The following is a 17343-nucleotide window of genomic DNA, read 5'->3' on the forward strand; positions in this document are numbered from 1 at the left end:
TTGGAATTCTGACATGGCATGGTGGGTGCAGCAACAAAATATCTTTATATCTAGGGTTGCCAACTAGCAGGAGATCTCCTGCTAATTCATCTGATATCCAGCCGATAGACATCAGATCACCTGGAGAAAAATGGCCACTTTGGCAATTGAACTCTATGGCATTGAAGTCCCTCCCCTCCCCAAAACCCCACCCTCCTCTGGCTCCACCCCAAAAATATCCCGCCAGTGGCAAAGAGGGACCTGGCAACCCTATTTATATCCAACAGCTGACTGTGAAATTGTACAGTGGATGCTGATGTTTCACTTTTGATTAGAAGCACCAGTATTTAAAACCTCCTGGGTGTTTTATTCAATTACATTGCCAATGCAATGTTAAGGCAAAACTGAATGCTATTGTTATGTTCCTAGTCTTGTTAGAGTTTGGATGGCATTAAAACACTAATCGATGGTGTTTCTCAACTCTGCTGTATATCATGGAGCAATATTAGAAAGAACTAAGAAGAGTCTGTCTACCCCCCCCAATTTCACAAGATTTTTTTTTAAAATGAATACTTTATTTGCTGCAAGTCAATGGGTTTAGAAGGGTGTGACTCTGTTTAGGATTGCACTGTGAATTACATGCAACATGACTGACAGACACATCCTGTGGGTTGCCTCATATATATGCTTAGACAAAGCAGGCTTTAAACATTGGAGGCGCACCACATCTCCAGAGTTCAGGGGGTTCCAGCCTGGACTGCAATTCCATTTGTGTGATAGTGTCTCTATATATTATTTCAGAAATAAAATAAAAGTTTTTTTATTTCACACCTCGTGCATGAGGTGAGACACACTTGGAAGTGGGGTTGAAAATTTGTACTGGGCCCAGAAAAGTGAGGTTTGAGTTCTGGGACACAGAGTAATACAACACAACTACCTTTGCAGCACAACATCATAACTGGTTCTTGTGTTATACTGACATAGGGTTGCCAACCTCTAGGAACTAGCTGGAGATCTCCTGCTATTACAACTGATCCCCAGTCAATGGAGATCAGTTCACCTGGAGAAAATGGCCACTTTGGCAATTAGACTCTATGGCACTGAAGCCCCTCCCCTCCCCAAACCCCACCCTCCTCAGACACCATCCCAAAAACTTCCCACCGGTGGCGAAGAGGGATCTGGCAACCCTATACTGACATCATGAATGGACCTATATCATTGTACTGACCCATGTGGGGGAAAGGCGAGGGATCAGTCCAGCTGGATGGTCTGCAGCCGTGACTTAGAGATGCCACACAGTACATTAAATAAAACACAGAAATGGGAAGCACAGAAATGGGTAGAGAGCATGGCAAGGACGTGATAGAATGTGCTGCTTTTGGAGGACCTTTGGGTATAGCTATGTCAGCTCAGTCTTGTTTTCTGATATTAGGGTAAGAAACTTGCTACAATTTCAAAAAAGCAATACTGGATAGACCTGGGATAGACCTGGAATTGTCCTGGGAAACCTGGATTTAAGGTCTTTTTTTTTCTCTTTTTTGCTGTCAATTCACAGCCGACTTTTGACAACCCCTTAGCGTTTTCAAGGCAAGAGACATTCAAAGGTGGTTTGCCATTGCCTGCCTCCGTGTCACGACCCTGGTATTTCCAGAAGGTCTCCCATCCAAATAGTTGCCAGGGTTGAGGCTGAGAGTGTGTGACTGGCCCAAGGTCAGCCAGCATGTTTTCATGGCAGAGTGGGGATTCTACCTCTGAATAAATCACTGCCATGAGCCCAGTAGAAAGATAAGCAGCTGCTGCTGTGCATACAGAACTTGTACACCTCTGCTTAAGAAATAGGGTTGACAAGTCCCTCTGGGTGAAAGACTGGCTCTGCTTATTTGCCACCCCCAGTCCGGGATTCTTGCCACCCCCAGTCTGGGATTTCTTGCCTTTGCCATCTCCAGTCCGGCATTTCTTGTTACCTTTAAGGGAGTTGACGCCTTTTGAACTTTGTACTCAGGCACACCCCGACTTTCTGTATGAACTTATTGTGTTGACAATTGTTTGATTTCTTTAGAATTTGTTATATAAGCATGTTATAAGCATCCAAGGATTGAGTAGTTATCAACCTATTGAGGTGTCTAAAGAAAATCATAATAAAAGTATGTCAATAGTTAGATATAGTTGTATATATATTAGAATTTTTTGAGCCTCATTCTGGTTGTTGTTTGCAGTACCTGGAGGCTGGTATCCCTATTATGATTTGTAACAAAGGTGCATATGATTGCAAATCTGCTTATCCTTTGCCCAGTGTTAAAGGCGGTGAATATTGCTGCCAGAGTCGGCAGCGGTCATGCATAGGCAATGCAAGCACAATATTCATGCAACCTACATGTGGGGTAGGGTTGTGAACAGGCCTGGAGAGAAATTAATATAGGCTTAATTGAATATTATTTACCAGGTGATGTTATTTACCTTCATGCTATGAAAAGCATCCACTGCTGTCACCCAACAAACTTCCATGGCAGAGTGAAGATTCCAACCTGGGCCTCCCAGATCCTAGTTTGGAACTCTAACCACTATCATTGACATCGGTCGTTGTGATTTATGCATGGAGATGTTCCCATAGCACCTTGCTGACAGAATTTAAACATTTCAATTGTGTGGTTCATTTACTTGCTTTTTTTAGGCTAACAGGATGGTGGGGTCATGAGTTCAAAACCAGATTTCTCATGGAAAATAGTAGGTATATTTTCCATTTATGTTACATAAAGAGGTATTTTATGTTTTATTTGCAAACACCAGGATGAACAAAAGGGTTATAAAATTCCATCAACACAGTCAATTTATATCTCAGGACTATATATATATATATGATGCAGTCCAAACTCCTGCCCATTCATAATACAAGATCACTCACACATTAAGCAGGACTCCAGGAAGTAATCCCAGAATTCTGTGTTGGTTTGTTTTTTAATGAGTTGCAGGGAAGCATAGAAGTGAAGGCTGCAGTCCTAAAAACAGGATTAATCCTCCTCCTTGGTATAGAGTTGATTGAGTAAAATGGGACTTCTGAGTATATAATATATGGGAACGTAGTGTGGTAGGAAAAGATGTTTAACTATTTCTACCTCCACACAAGTTTACCAATCAAAAATGAAAAAGACAGGAAAAAATAGGACCCTGAGGTTTTTCTCTCTCTCCTCTTCAAGTACTAACAGCCTGGAGTTTCAATCTGTGAAAGATAAAACTCATTCTTCCCTCTTCCCTTACAATGGCACCAATCTAAACCAGGGCCTGCCGGGTACTCTTGGCCTTTAAAAATGTTGGGAGGAGTTGATCATTAGGGTTGCCATGTCCCCCCTCGCTACCGGCAGGAGGTTTTTGAGGTGGAGCCTGAGGAGGGTGGGGTTTGGGAAGGGAAGAGACTTCAATGTCATAGAGTCCAATTGCCAAAGCAGCCATTTTCTCCAGGTGAAGTGATCTCTATCAGCTGGAGATCCATTGTAATAGCAGGAGATCTCCAGCTAGTACCTGGAGGTTGGCAACCCTAGGTGGGGGTGATCAGCGCAATAACATTGGGGATGCTCTAGCACATTCCTCTAAAAACTCTATGATTAATTGCCCCCTTTCAGCTGGCCTGGTTCCACTCTCTAGCCAGCTGAGGGACAGCCGGCAGCCCCCTTAATTGGCAGGCAATTGCCCACCATTACCTGGCATCTGGCATTGATCCTACTGATCATTGGATCTTCCAGAATCTCATCTAGTGTAATCCTGATCTGCTGTAAATAAAGACAAAATTAATCTTTTATACGTCAAATGACTAATCATTGTCATCGAGCTTCCTCCAATTTTTTCAAAAGATGTAGTCTACTGTTATCACAGAGCCAATTGGGGGGGTAAATCTTACAAACAAAAGCTAAGAAACAATCTTTGCTTTATAGAATTGCAACTGAGTCCTGGGATCAATGGATTTCGATTATCAAATCCTCCCATATTATTGGTGTGTGCTCTTCAAGCTAGTTTAGAGGTAAGTAATTATTTTCAAATGACTAATGAAGTGCAAACAAATGAAGCAACCGTGGAATTATTAGCTGTGTTGTCAAATTTCTCAGGCTTGTTGGTCAGTTTGAACACATGGAGGTTTACATAACTTCTGAAAGAATTGATTCCCTATGTACCATTTGTTTCCTTGCCTTTGTTTCAACTTGAATATCCCCATTTCACTTTTACTTCTCTTTTTAAATTATTATTTTTATTATCTTTGATTTATATATCCCACCCTCCCCAGCCAAAGCCAGGCTCAGGGCGAGTTAATTAGCAGATCAATTCCATGAGCCTTTTATTTTCTTTCCATTTTCTGTTGGTTCTTGCCAGATTTTCTTATCAAATGTATATGTTCCTGTGTGTGTGTGTGTGTGACACCTAGCAGTGACATCAGTCAGTCCTAGAGCATTTAGAAAGGATGGCTGTGATTATTGAGAACCAGCACAAGTTTCTCAAGGTAGCAAATAAGGTAGAAAACAGAGTCAGGATACAGGATGATCTTGACAAGCTGGAAAACTGGGCTAAAACTAATAAAATGAATTTCAGCAGAGATAAATGTAAAGTTCTACATTTAGGTAGGAAAAATCAAATGCATAATTATAGGATGGGGACTTGTATTGGCAGTAGTATGTGTGAAAAGGATCTAGTGCAGTGGTTTTCAACTTTTTTTGCTCCATTCCCCTCTTTCACCATTGTTCAGAATATAATTCCCTCCTTCCCAAGATAGTCTAACTCAAAAAAACAAACTACATTTTTACAAATTGTACATAATCCACAGGACATCACACTTTACTGAATAGTGGACTCAATCCCCCCCTGGAACCCTACCCGGGGAATACCCCCCCTTTTGAGAACCCAAGGTCTAGGGGTCTTAGTACACTGAACATGAGTCAGAGGTGAGTTCATACACTGAACATGAGTCAGAGGTGTGATGTGGTAGCTTAAAAGGCAAATACAATTTTAGGTTGTATCAACAGAACTATAGTATCCTGATCTCACAAAGTGATGGCATCGCTTTGCTCTGGTTAGACCTCTTCTAGAGTATTGTGTTCAGTTTTGGGCACCACAATTTAAGAAGGATGTAGACAAGCTGGAACATGTCCATAGGAGGGCAATGAAGATGGTGAGGGGTCTGGAGGCCAAGTAGTATGAGGAAAAGTTGAAGGAGCTGGGTATGTTTAGCCTGGAGAGGAGATAACTGAGAGGTGATATGATAATGATCTTCAAGTATTTGAAGGGCTGTCATATAGAGGATGGTGCAACGTTGTTTTCTTGTGCCCCAGAAGGTCAGGCCAGAACCAACAGGCTGAAATTAAATCAAAAGAGTTTTCGCCTAAACAGTAGGAAGATATTCCTGACAGAGCAGTTACTCAATGAAATAGATATCATTGGGAGGTGGTGGGCTCTCCTCCTTTGGAGGTTTTTAAGCAGAGGCTAGATGGCCATTTCTCAGCAGTGTTAATTCTGTGAATTTAGGGAGATCATGAGAGGGAAGGCAGGAAAGGTTGTGTCAGTGCTTGGCTCTCATGGCCATTTCTTGTACGCCTAGGGTAATGCCAATTGCCACTTTGGGGCCAGGAAGCAATTTTCCTGCAGGCAGATTGGCCAGGGATCTTGGAGGGTTTTTTTTGGCATCTTCTGGGCATGGAGCAGGGTTTACTGGGGTGAGGGGAGGAGGTAGTTGTGAATTTCCTGCATTGTACAGGAAATTCATTGTGCAGGGAGTCGGACTACATGGAGTCCTGGAGGTCCCTTCCAATTCTATGATTCTAAGCCAGAGATTCAGAATTAGATACAGAGATGATGACTAACTTTGCTGCCTAAATGCCCAGACAAGCCTGATTTCTGTCATGAGCGTAATTAACAGTTCTTCCAACACACCTTTGCATCTTTGAAAGAGAAGTGTGATTTTATAACTTTTCATATCCTGTGTTGTACACAGTTTTCATATCATACTTCAGTTAATCTCAGTCTTCCAATGCATTGGTAAATGACATTCTGAAACCAGTCTGGAAACAGGAAATCATTTTCAAATGTCACCATGAGTCTACAAAATAAAATCAGTGCATCACCGAAACTCCAACGTTTTCTCTTTTGCCTGGTGTTAAATTCTACCCCAAGAATTGGCAAGGGAGCCCAATAATACTCTTTTGACAATTAATTTTGTTTGTTCTTAAACATCTTATCTGTTTCCCCCCCTAAACTTTATGTGACCTTAGAGATGAACTAAATGCTGCTCTGCTTGGACCCAGATGGTGCTCGTCGAAAGGGGGAGGGGGTTGCCATTTAGCCCACTGCAGGGGGTCAAAGGCAATGAGATCTCATCAGTTTCTATCGCCTTGACTTTTTGTATCTGCAGTACTCTTTTGGCACAGTCAGGATTCCCTTGTGCTAAGTGCTGCGGTACAGTGAAATAGAATTTGTATCTGGCAAAGAGATGACTTTGAAAACTGAATGCCATCTAATATTGGAACACATTAAACAGAGTTAAATTTCTAAAGGAAACGTTAAACACTGTCTGTGTTAGGTCACAATTACCTTCTCGTGTCTTTTATGGAAAAGTATTTTTAATAATCTAAGCATCATCCATAGCATTATATAGGAGCCGCATTTACATGGAGAAAATTGGTGATAAGTATGGATAGGGTTGTCAACCTCCAGGTAGTAGTTGGAGATCTCCTGCTATCACAACTGATCTCCAGCCAAGAGATCAATTCACCTGGAGACAATGGCTGCTTTGGCAATTGGACTCTATGGCATTGAAGTCCCTCCCCTCCCCAAAACCCGCCCTCCACAGGCTCCTACCCCAAAACCTTCTGCCGGTGGCAAAGAGGGACCTAGCAACCCTAAGTATGGATGATAGCACTGTAAGATTTGAAGAAAGAGGTTTAGCGGTCTTGAACCAGATCCACCACACTGTGAAATTCTCTGATAGAAGAGTTAGTAGCTTCTAGTGCCAGAGTTGTTTCAAGGTTTGGTAGAAAGTTTTGTCTGCTGAGACGTAGGCCTTGTATGCATGTCTGTTTCCTCACGGTCACACACACACACGCTTCAGGGCTTTGCTTTGATTAAGCATGCCTTTTCCAACCGTCAGAGGTCGCCTCGCTGTGTTAGTTCACACGTTCTCGTGCATTTTGCCCGTGTTTTCTTAACGCTGGCTGAAACAGCATCTAGAAAACACAGGCAAAATGCACAGAAAGGCACAAGGAGAGCAAGGCGATTTCTTTTCTTCTTTTAAAATTATTTTTATTTATTCAGAATAAGGGATACAGAAGGGGGGAAGGGATAAGGGATCCGTCTGCAGATAGAATATATAAAAAAGAAAAATTACAACATAGTTTCAACATCTGATTTTCTAATTAATTAAGCAGACTATTTCATGACATTTTCTTTTTGACTTTTCTACTAGAAGTTAACTTTACTGTAAATTAATCTATGTTTACAACATTTAATCTACTGCTATCATTATATAATTTAAACCTTCAATTTCTATATATCTATAAAACAGTTTCCATTTTTCACTAAACTGATCTCTTTTCCTCCAAGGCAATTTCTGTTGGTCAGAAAACGCATGCATAACCAAAGCAAAGCCCTGAAGCAGTGTGTGTGTGGGGGGTGACCACAAGGGAAACAGCCTTGCATAAAAGGTCTTAATGACCCAACAGCTGTTGGGAATCTGTATCCCATGGAGGATAAGGGAATGAATTGTGAACGGTGATGTCCCTGATTAAAATCTTTCCTCTGCTATAATCTATCTAGATGGCTTGATGGCCCAAAAACCATTCAATCAACCTCATCCCCCCCCCTCCAAGAATCCTTTTCTCTCTGTTGTGAAGCTTAAGCCGTCACTGAGAGTCATAAAAGCCAGTGATGTGGCCAGCAGGGTGGAGAGATAGCCAGAGCCTTGGAACAGATTGTCATCAACACTTTTTATTCCTCCAAGGGAAAAGTTTTGAACAGCCATGCACACACCCCTTAAAGCTGAAGTACTTGTGGCTGAAGTACTTCCTACTGGAAATTTACCCAGTAGGAGCCTACACGTTCAGGAATACAAGCCAGTGACATAACCTGCATTATGAACACTATGAAAATCAAACAAGCATTCTTTGTCTTGTCTTTCTTTGTTTTGGAGTTAAAGTTCACTCATTACCTATACCCCTGATCCAAGGGACCCGTGGGAAGAGACTCCAGTAAGAATAAATATTTAGCCAGGAAGTACAAGCTAGGCTGCTTCCACATAGGAGTGTGAAAATGTATCCCTACTATGGCAGCAGCAACAAGTCTGGACCACCCACCCCGGGTTGCCAGGTCCCTCTTCGCTATCTGCGGGAGATTTTTGGGGTGGAGCCTGAGGAGGGCAGGGTTTGGGGAGGGACTTAAATGCCATAGAGTCCAATTGCCAAAGCTGCCATTTTCTCCAGGTGAACTGATCTCTGTCGGCTGGAGATCAGTTGTAAAAGCAGGAGATCTTCTGCTATTACCTGGAGGTTGGCAACCCTACCCTCCCTTCCCCTCACAGTTTCCCTACCTTGCTGTGCTGGACCACACACACATATACATCAGCATTGGACAGCAATGATTCAGTCGTTTATTTTATACATAGGTTTTTGGTCAAACTACAATGAAACTTCTGAGAAATAAATCCATCCTTCTTACTGGCTACTTGGAATACTTGATAAAACATTACTACAGTGAAGATAAAGATAATCCTGAGAAGCCCCATGTGAAAATCATCACACCTTCTAGCATTGGAGAAAGAGGATGCCAGCTCACACTGCTCTTCTCCATCCCAGTTAAATCAGTGTTTAAAGAACTGGAAAAAAGAGGAATTGCTGTAAGTAAGCAAGCAAGCCTTCCTGTTGGTAATTTCTCAGTTGTTTACATGACTTGTGTGCTGTGTATTAGAAGAGTATCTGTATTGTTTTAGCTGAGGCATAGAGTACTGAAGAGATGTGTCCCTCCTCATAAATGGTTTGAGAAATGGTTCTGTTGTCATGTTGATTCCAGTAAAGAAGATGAATATTGTAAGTAAGGGAATACCTTTTATTGTCAGCTTTCCAGGCACGAAAAATGCGTGGATCCACAAAAAATGTGTTTCCAAAACAAGTATCACTTGAAATGACTGAAGTTGCAGGCCCAGCACCAAAGGAGGGGAAGGAGTGAGGCAAACAGAACACAGATACACTGTTGGAGTTGACATGGCCACAACTTTATTGACTACAGCTGTCAGAGCCTTGGTGCAATATAGGGGAGTGGTTTCAGGCATCAGCTGACTCACCTGCTGGCTGTTGGACACCCAACACCCTAGCCTGCCTGCTGGGGGATACCGTGGGATGGCAGGTCATGGGATTCCACATGTACACAACTATCACGTGGTATCCCCTGCCACTTGAGAGAGAGGGTGTCCCAACAGACCGTGAGATGGGTGTATCCCTTGAAAGCCAAATCCATTAAGGAGATCCCTGTAGGTGGGGGAACGAGCATGCAGGCTATGCCCCCCCCCAAAAAAAATATATGGATCCGGCCCAATGCTGATACTGCCAGAATGCAGTTGTGATCATGCAAGCAACAAGGAAAATCAATGCAACACTGCAAAGAAAGAAACTATGATCTGTCACCTAAAGCAAAGCTTCTTAAACTGTGGGTCATGACCCCCTATGGGGTCGCATAACTGAATGTGTTTGAAAGCACAACAAGGAATGAGAGGGGGGCATCCTAAAGCTAGCCTTGCCTGCTTGATTTCTAATGGGTTGCCTCTAGAAAATATTCAGGTTTCTGAACTTTCACCTTTGGTACTTTGCACTATACCTTGAATTCCCAGAACTGCCCCTTTCTGTAGTGTCAACCTATCTCCCCCCTTTCTCAAGTAACGATAGGCTGGAAAATAGTTGGACTAGAAAATAGTCGGACATTTTAAGTCGATTCTTCCCAAAGGATAATTTAGTAATTGCTGGGAACTTTAATACATGTGTTGGTACTCAGGATCCGAAAATCAATTTGATCATGTTCTCTGTAAAGCAGAAGTAGAATAAGCAGTATGTGCTGATCTCCCAAAGCATTGGGATGTCTCATATAGGGTTGCCAGAATGAGGCTGCCAACCAGCGGGCGACTCACCTCCTAAAATGGGGCCTCGCTGGTGACATAATGATATCGCTGGAAATGTGCTGCTGGCACTGTGGTTTAATGTCATAATGCTTCTTCCTTTTTTTTTCTTTTTGAAAAGTGATGTTTCCATGTTGGAATATAACAAAAATTGGAACGTCGCATGAATACCCTTCCTTTTCAGCCTGCCCACCCCCAGACCTCTACAAGTAAACTTATCCCAGAGAAAAAGGATCCCAGAGAAAAAGGTTTCTCTGTGCATCTTTTCCCTCTTCTTCTCCCAGCCAAAAGTTGGGGGAACATTGCATTTGGCTGGCATTATTACAGGATCTCAGTCTTTAAAGTAATCTTTGCTGTGTTTTCTGACAAATAAACGTGAAGCTCTATTAATTTATCGAATGTTTATTTGCTGCTTTGCAGTGTGACATGCGAGAACCCAATGCTCTTCGTGTTGCCCCAGTTCCTCTCTACAATTCTTTCCATGATGTGCACAGATTCATTGAAATCCTGGGATCGGCAATTACATCTGCGGAGCAAACAGCAGACACTACAGCACATTCCTGATCTTATTGACAGCGCAGCTGTATCTTTTAATCTATTGCTGACTAAGATGCATCAATGCTTTTGAGCAATTTTTTTGTTTCAACTCTGTTCTACCAATTTACCCCCAAAGACTGATTGCTTGCATAGTTATTCACAACCGACATACTTTTTTTTATTATTAAAACTCGCATTTCCACTCATGTAGGCTCCAAGAATTAATACGCTTTATGTATTTAATTGGGATGGTCTTTACTACAGTATTCTAGATTTGCTCTTTATTTGATTGTATTTCTACCCCACTCTCCTCAACCCGAAGGTCAGGCTCAGAGTGGCCAAGCTACACAGAAAATTGTTTCAAACTGCAAAGCATATCATGGTGTGGGACATCTACATTCACATCTAAATGTTCTTCACGACTTCTTAAAATTATATCTAAAGGAGCAAACATTTTTTTTTGGTTTAAAGGCCAAATATTTCTTGCAAATTTTGTCCTGAATTTTTTTTTTTTTGCTTATTTATGGCCATGGATGGGTGGGGTTTACAGTGAGGGAAGGTGATATTTACCCATATGTTATGAAAGAAGAGTGGGTGACGCTGGGTGATGCCTGATCTCCTTTCCATACATCAGTTTTCAAGATAATTATGTCCAATATATATTAGTGAGGCTTTACCTTTATCATTGTATAAGTCTACATCTTACTTTTTATACTTTCAGTTTTGTATATTGCTATTTCAGTCACAGCATGCCTCAAAGTATCCCCGTAAAGAGCATGTGGCCAACAGCAGAAAAACCAATGTTTTGTGTTAATGGGGATTTAGAGTTCCTTTGAGTATCCTGCTGTCATGGGGCAACCTGCTGAGGCTTCCTCAGATGAAGAGGACCTTGAAGTAGCAGGCAGTGGAAGAGAGGAACAGCAACAAGCTGAGCAGGCACAGACAGATGAATGTCACCCATGCCTACAACCACCCAAGGCAGTGGACTCACCTGTGTCCAACAGCAGCCCTCCACAGCCACTGGAGCAGCAGCACCAAAGGTGCAGAATATTCCTACTTGAGTGTAGAAGGAGTGGTGGGTTACAAGCACTACAAAGAACACTGCTGGCTGACAGCGATGAGAATAATGAGCTCCCTTCAGCAGAGAGTGCTGAATCAGAGGAACCAGCAATAGCTGGTCAATTCCGGGCTGTTCTAGGTGATAGCATACGGGCCTGCCTAAATCTCCAGGACTGGACCTGGCAACCCGGTATGCAAGCGCACAGACTGCTTTCTAGCCGCACGCCTGCCTCAAACGCTACTGGGCAGGCGCGGCGCGACTCATTTGAAACTGACACAGCTGCTCTTGCCAGCCCGGGCAACCAGCTACTAGGAACCAGATGCAAAGGGCTGTCTCTTGTGAACCTGAGAGGAGCCATGTTCCTGTACATCTGTTTTAGAAGCAGCCATTTCGCAGAGAGCTGACAGCCACGTACCCAATGCGAGCTGCTCCCCCTCCCAACTTCCTCCGTTGCTCAATGAGTCGTTAGCAGTAATCCTGATATCCAGATGAGTCATCCCTCCTGTCCAGCTGCAGAGACCCCAGGACATTTGCACAGATCGCACCTATTGTTCCGGAATGTAAATCCCATCAGCAGAAAGATTCTTGACCATCTCGGGTTGTGAAAGCCATTGGAATTATAATAGATTTCCAAATTCTCACTACCCTGCCCCGGTAGACACAGCTTAATCCTTTTGTCCACCTTTTTGCCACCTGGGAACCTGGGAGGGGTCAAACCCCCTCTTCCCGCCCCCAGAAAACAGTATAATTAGGATACCCCTGGCCCATTCATAACACCTTAGGTCTTTCCTGGCACCTTTGCCGTTACTCTGTTGGTTTGGTTTCGCGAGCCTTACCACGCTCCCTCCCGCCTTGCTGGTCAAGTCCACGGGAACCCCTACCCCCATCTCGGTCTTCCTTTTCAATCTGTTCATAGTCTGCGTGAGTTGGACAACACCTTATCTAGATAAGGTAAATATATTGGGTCTACGATATCCTGCCAAATTGGCAACTGTCCCTGTACTACTGCCTTTAATTTACTAGCTTCTTGTATGCTTGTGATGCACCATTTGAATGCCTGAATACATAAACACTGTTTAATTTGGAACTCCTAGTCTCTGTCTTTATTCACACGTCTCATTAAACGGATTCTGGTATAGTTGAGTGCGAGATCGCTATAAAAATACATAGTTGCCGATTGCTCAGCTAATTTCCCCATATAAAGGAGCAATTCGGCTAACAGATTACTGGTGGAGAATGCGGGCACTCCTGCACGTCTGAATACATGCGAGTCGGCACGTGTGTATTTAGCGTGTTGACGTAGGAAAAAGTTTTTGAGACGCTTTGAATTTTGACCAGTTTTTCACAAAAAAATCAATTGTCACGTAAAACGACAGTGTGTGTGTGCCTGAGTGTGTGGCTCTAGTGAGCGCTATCTTGTGGGTTGGCTTCTCCCCCCTTCATTCTTTCAGCCCTAAGTCTAGCCGCCAGCTGAGCTATCTTCTCAGCAAAGCAAGGAGACTGAAAAGCTTTGCCCTGGGAACCACCTCTCTTCGGAGACTCCCCATTTGAACGGCTGTCTGGGTTGGGTGTTGCAGAGTAGGGTTGCACGTAGACATCTGCACCTACACGTAGGCCAATATAATATTTCCCCCCCCTCCTGGAGAAATCCCCCGAGAGGAAACGATCTCTCCTCTCCCCTCTCAAGTCACCCTTACCAGGCGTTGCCTGCTGAATATTATTTCACTCACCCCGGACGCGGAGTGAGGTTATTGGGCGAGTAGAAGCGCCCCAGCATAGGGTTGAAATCACCCAGAAAGACCTAGGACGGAGGAGTGGCCACTCCCGCTAGGCTGGGATACGCAGTTTTCCCTTAGGAGTTCTGCCAGGAGTATCCCCAAGTGGAACGCGCACCAGTCCCTTAGGAGCGTGCCAGGAGCGTTGCCACTAATACAGGGTCCCCAAGTGGAACGTGCACCCGTCCTTTAGGAGTGTGCCAAGAGCGTTCCCACGACAGAAGGGTTCCCGAGTGGAGCGTGCACTCGTCCCTTAGGAGAGTGCCAGGAGCGCTGCCGCGACTGAAGGACATTCCTCTGATAAAGGTTGTCCCCATGTGCTGAGACGAGCCCGTTTCCCTTAGGAGAGAGCCTGAACCGTCTCCCGCAAGCACCAATCAAATGTGCTGAGAGGAGCCCGTTTCCCTTGGGAAGCGAGCCGGAACCTTCTCCCGTAAGCACAGAAACGCGCTCTCCTTCCTTAGAGGGACAGCCAGGAGCGTTTCCCAGTTTTGAAACCAGCAGTTTCCCTTAGGATATCTGCCAGAAAGTTAGTGCAAGGTCTACCATGACCACATTGGAAAAAGGAAAAAAGCAGGTTCTCCTTAGAGGATCTGCAAGGTAACATCTCCCCTATTAAGGCAGGCTCACCCTCCTTAAAAGGGAATATTAGAGCCAAGTCCCAGCAAAATCACCCCCAGCGTAAGGAGAAAAGGCGGTGGCAGCGCCTGCTCTCTCTCTAAGTTAAAGTGTAGCTCAGTTTGAATCCTTGAACCCTCCTTCCGTGCTGAGCTGCTAACCCACAGCCAGCGATTTAGAAAATCCAAGGAGCCCTGATTGACTCAAACCCACTTCCTTTGCGGTGAAAATAAAAAGGGCAACTTGTTGCCAAATCCCCCGCCATCCTGCAAAACCCACAGGGGGCATTTTAATCCAAAGAGATCAATTCAGGCTCAAACCCCCCCTCCTTTTCTCCACTGAGAAGCATTGTTTTTGCCTTACACGGATCAGCCAGAGTGATCCTGCCCTTCCCTGAGCTATAGTTTACCATGGCAGAGAAATTGAACAGTGACCCCAGCCACAACAAATTAAAGAAATGGCTGCCAAAATTGGGTGGGTCCCGTGGTGGTCTTTCGGGGTGCAGTATCGGCAACAGCAACCCAGTTAGATCCCGGGCAACTGGTGCTTTTAGTAAGCGCTGTGAAACCTCTCAACCTAAGTACCAGGAAATGTGTGAGAAATCAGGAACCAGCACACAAGAAAATGAAAAACTAAAATCAGTAGAAAATGAACTAGAAAAAGAGGAATGAGTTATCTCATGCTCTCCTCGAAACACAAAAAGAATTAAATCAGGTAAAAGGAGTGCTGATTGCTGCTCTAAGCAGGATCACCTCGCTGCAACAGGAACTAGACCATTCAGGAGCCAAAATTCAGTCTCTCCAGCAGAAGCTTCTGACCCAAGACAAAATTATTAAAAACCTTACTGTCTGCCCCCCCCCCCAAAAAAAGACCGGACAACAGAGGATCACCATTCCCTCAGTTGACAAAGGGAACCAGCAGCCTCTTCCCCAACTGAGAAGAGCTCGCTGCAAAGTTACTAACTGACCTACAGCCCCAGGAACACCAGAATGCGAGGCTGAGCTCAAGTAGCTTTGAAAGTACGATCAGACACCATTGAATTTCATGCTAAAGGAAAATGCTGTTCCAAGCAGCCGCTGGAACTAACTTGGGATATTCCAAGCTTCTTGAGTATCCCTCCTTTTCTCCCCCTTGTGTGAGTGAATGCATGTGTGAATGTTTCCCCCCCTATATTTTGAGTAAGAATTAAGAAGTCCAGACCATGTTCAAAGAAAATGCTGCCTCCCCATCCTAAGGGAATGGTAAAGTAAATCATTTTTGCTCCCTCTGTAGGGAATAGAAGGGCACCAGCACCAGCCCAAGTTTAACCCTTTCTCCGCAGGTTAATAAAGGAAAGCAAGCCTCCTCAGGGAGGACTCTTTATCTCCTGGTCTTTCTAATGTAATGCTGAATATGTGTAAAAAGTAGCCATGATGTGCAGTTGTAATAAAGCCTCCCTGGGTCAGAGAAGTCTATCTGGCACAGGAAAAGGAAAATTATATAACATGTTTTTCTCCTACAGGAAATAGAGTTGTGTGTGTGGTAAATATGATAAATCGATATTTAGGGTACATGCTTTTGTGAAGATCTGGCCAATCTCACAGAAACATCTGCCTTGGTTCCCCAAAAGTACAATGCGGTTTGCGCAAAATTGGCATGGGGCACCAAATGGAAATATGCAAGGGAGCACGCTCCCCAAGTGCCTGTATGTTTGCAAGTGAAACTAGCATGTGTGTCTGTATGAATGCTTTCCCAAGGTACCTGGGAAAGTAAGAGGAAATTATTTCCATGTGCTCGTAGAGTAAATATAAAGTTAATTTTACTGCGCAGTAAAAGTCTCCTCTTTAGTAAATGGTAGTATATTTGTAAACCTAGATTCTGCCTTTTGTAAATATGTGAAAAGTGAATAATGAAGGGGAGAGCCCCGTGTGCTCTGCCCCTCCCCCCCACAACCTCCCCCCACAGCTCCCAGCCCCTCTTCATTCGGTTTTATAGCTATTATTGCTGTGTTGGAGAAACTTGAAGGTGAAAGTATGTTGACATGGTGTGAGGAAAAAAGGTGTTTAGAATATAAAAGATAAAAGAATGGTATGGCTAATGCTTTGGGACTGCAGCCCATAAGCAGCGGCCAAAAAGGATTGTATTGTTATAAGAAGGTCAGTGAAGAGTTTTGAAGTGTACATGAATAAGATGGTCTCGAGAGTGGTAACTAAAAATAAGGTGGGGCTGCAATCCTAAGTGATGCAGCAGCTGAATGAGTTCATCCAACATGGTAATAATCTGTAATCCAAGCAATAGGATCCCCCCCCCCATTTTTATCTTTTTGTTCCTCCAAAATGTTAGGGTTGTTTCAGGAAAACAGCAACCTGGGCTCTCTAGCCCCCTGAAGCAACCCCCAAGCTCTCATTCTAGTTGCACATTTTGGTTCTTGCCTGTCATGGCAGATCCCATTAATGCAGCTCAATGTACATCGTGCACTCTGCACGTGCACAGAGATACAGTCCCTTTTGGTAACCCTTTAGTTCTCACCCTTGATCCTTCCTCAGGAGGAAGCTCTCATGCTTGCTTGCAACTTAAGCTCTGTAAGAACCTTGTGATTTGCTCAGTTTTAGCAAACTCACACCAGGACCTCACTAAACGTAAAACCCAGGTGCTCTATTTTTAAAAGATGGATTTTTGCTTTAATTTGGTAAACAGTTTGGAATTTGATTTTTGTGTGGATAACCCCTGAGTATCAAGACTCACCAAAATCTCATTAGGAACAGGGAAAGCCCCATTGCTCTCCCTCCCCTCGCTCTTTAGACAAACTGGAACCCACCCCGGCTTCCAAAGTGCACTCTGCATATGCCCAGTGGTGCCACACAGCCTTCTGGCGCGGGTACACCTCACGGAAACAATCCTTTCCTCCTCATGTATTCAGAGGAAAGGAGGGGGGGAGAAGATATCCAATCTACTTTTATCTTTGAACCACTGCTATTTTTGAATTTGGAACTCTTTAAAGGAAAGAAATATAATCAATTTTTTTAATGTTGAAGTCGAGTTGAAGTTTTTACTCGATTTGAAGTTGATTTGAAGTTTTGAATTTGGACCTTTTTTTTGAAGAGAGAAATATCAGATTTTGAGCTGGGTTCATTTTCTTTTGAATTTATTTTTGAAAATCTTGAAAAAGTCCTGATTTTTGTTTGTTTCAACCTAGCTTCTTCATTCCCTGGCATGCTAACAAGGCTATCAGGGATATGAAGGGGGGGGGGGTTGGAGAAGCA

The 17343-nt window shown here is 43.7% G+C and overlaps 1 protein-coding gene across 3 annotated transcripts in view; it reads left to right on the plus strand.

The window, feature by feature from the left end:
• The window catches only part of KYNU (kynureninase), a 122590-nt gene extending 111820 nt beyond the window's left edge, over positions 1–10770 (plus strand). For all 3 annotated transcript variants that reach the window (XM_056861456.1, XM_056861458.1, XM_056861457.1), the window contains 4 exons: positions 2651–2703; positions 3906–3991; positions 8612–8842; positions 10532–10770. In XM_056861456.1, the coding sequence (XP_056717434.1) occupies positions 2651–2703; positions 3906–3991; positions 8612–8842; positions 10532–10675 (514 nt within the window). In that variant the 3' untranslated portion in view covers positions 10676–10770. The remainder of the gene's footprint in view (positions 1–2650; positions 2704–3905; positions 3992–8611; positions 8843–10531) is intronic.
• The last annotated feature ends 6573 nt before the right edge of the window (positions 10771–17343 follow it).

Source organism: Euleptes europaea, chromosome 15 (assembly GCF_029931775.1).
Source record: "Euleptes europaea isolate rEulEur1 chromosome 15, rEulEur1.hap1, whole genome shotgun sequence".
Taxonomy (NCBI): Eukaryota; Metazoa; Chordata; class Lepidosauria; order Squamata; family Sphaerodactylidae; genus Euleptes; species Euleptes europaea.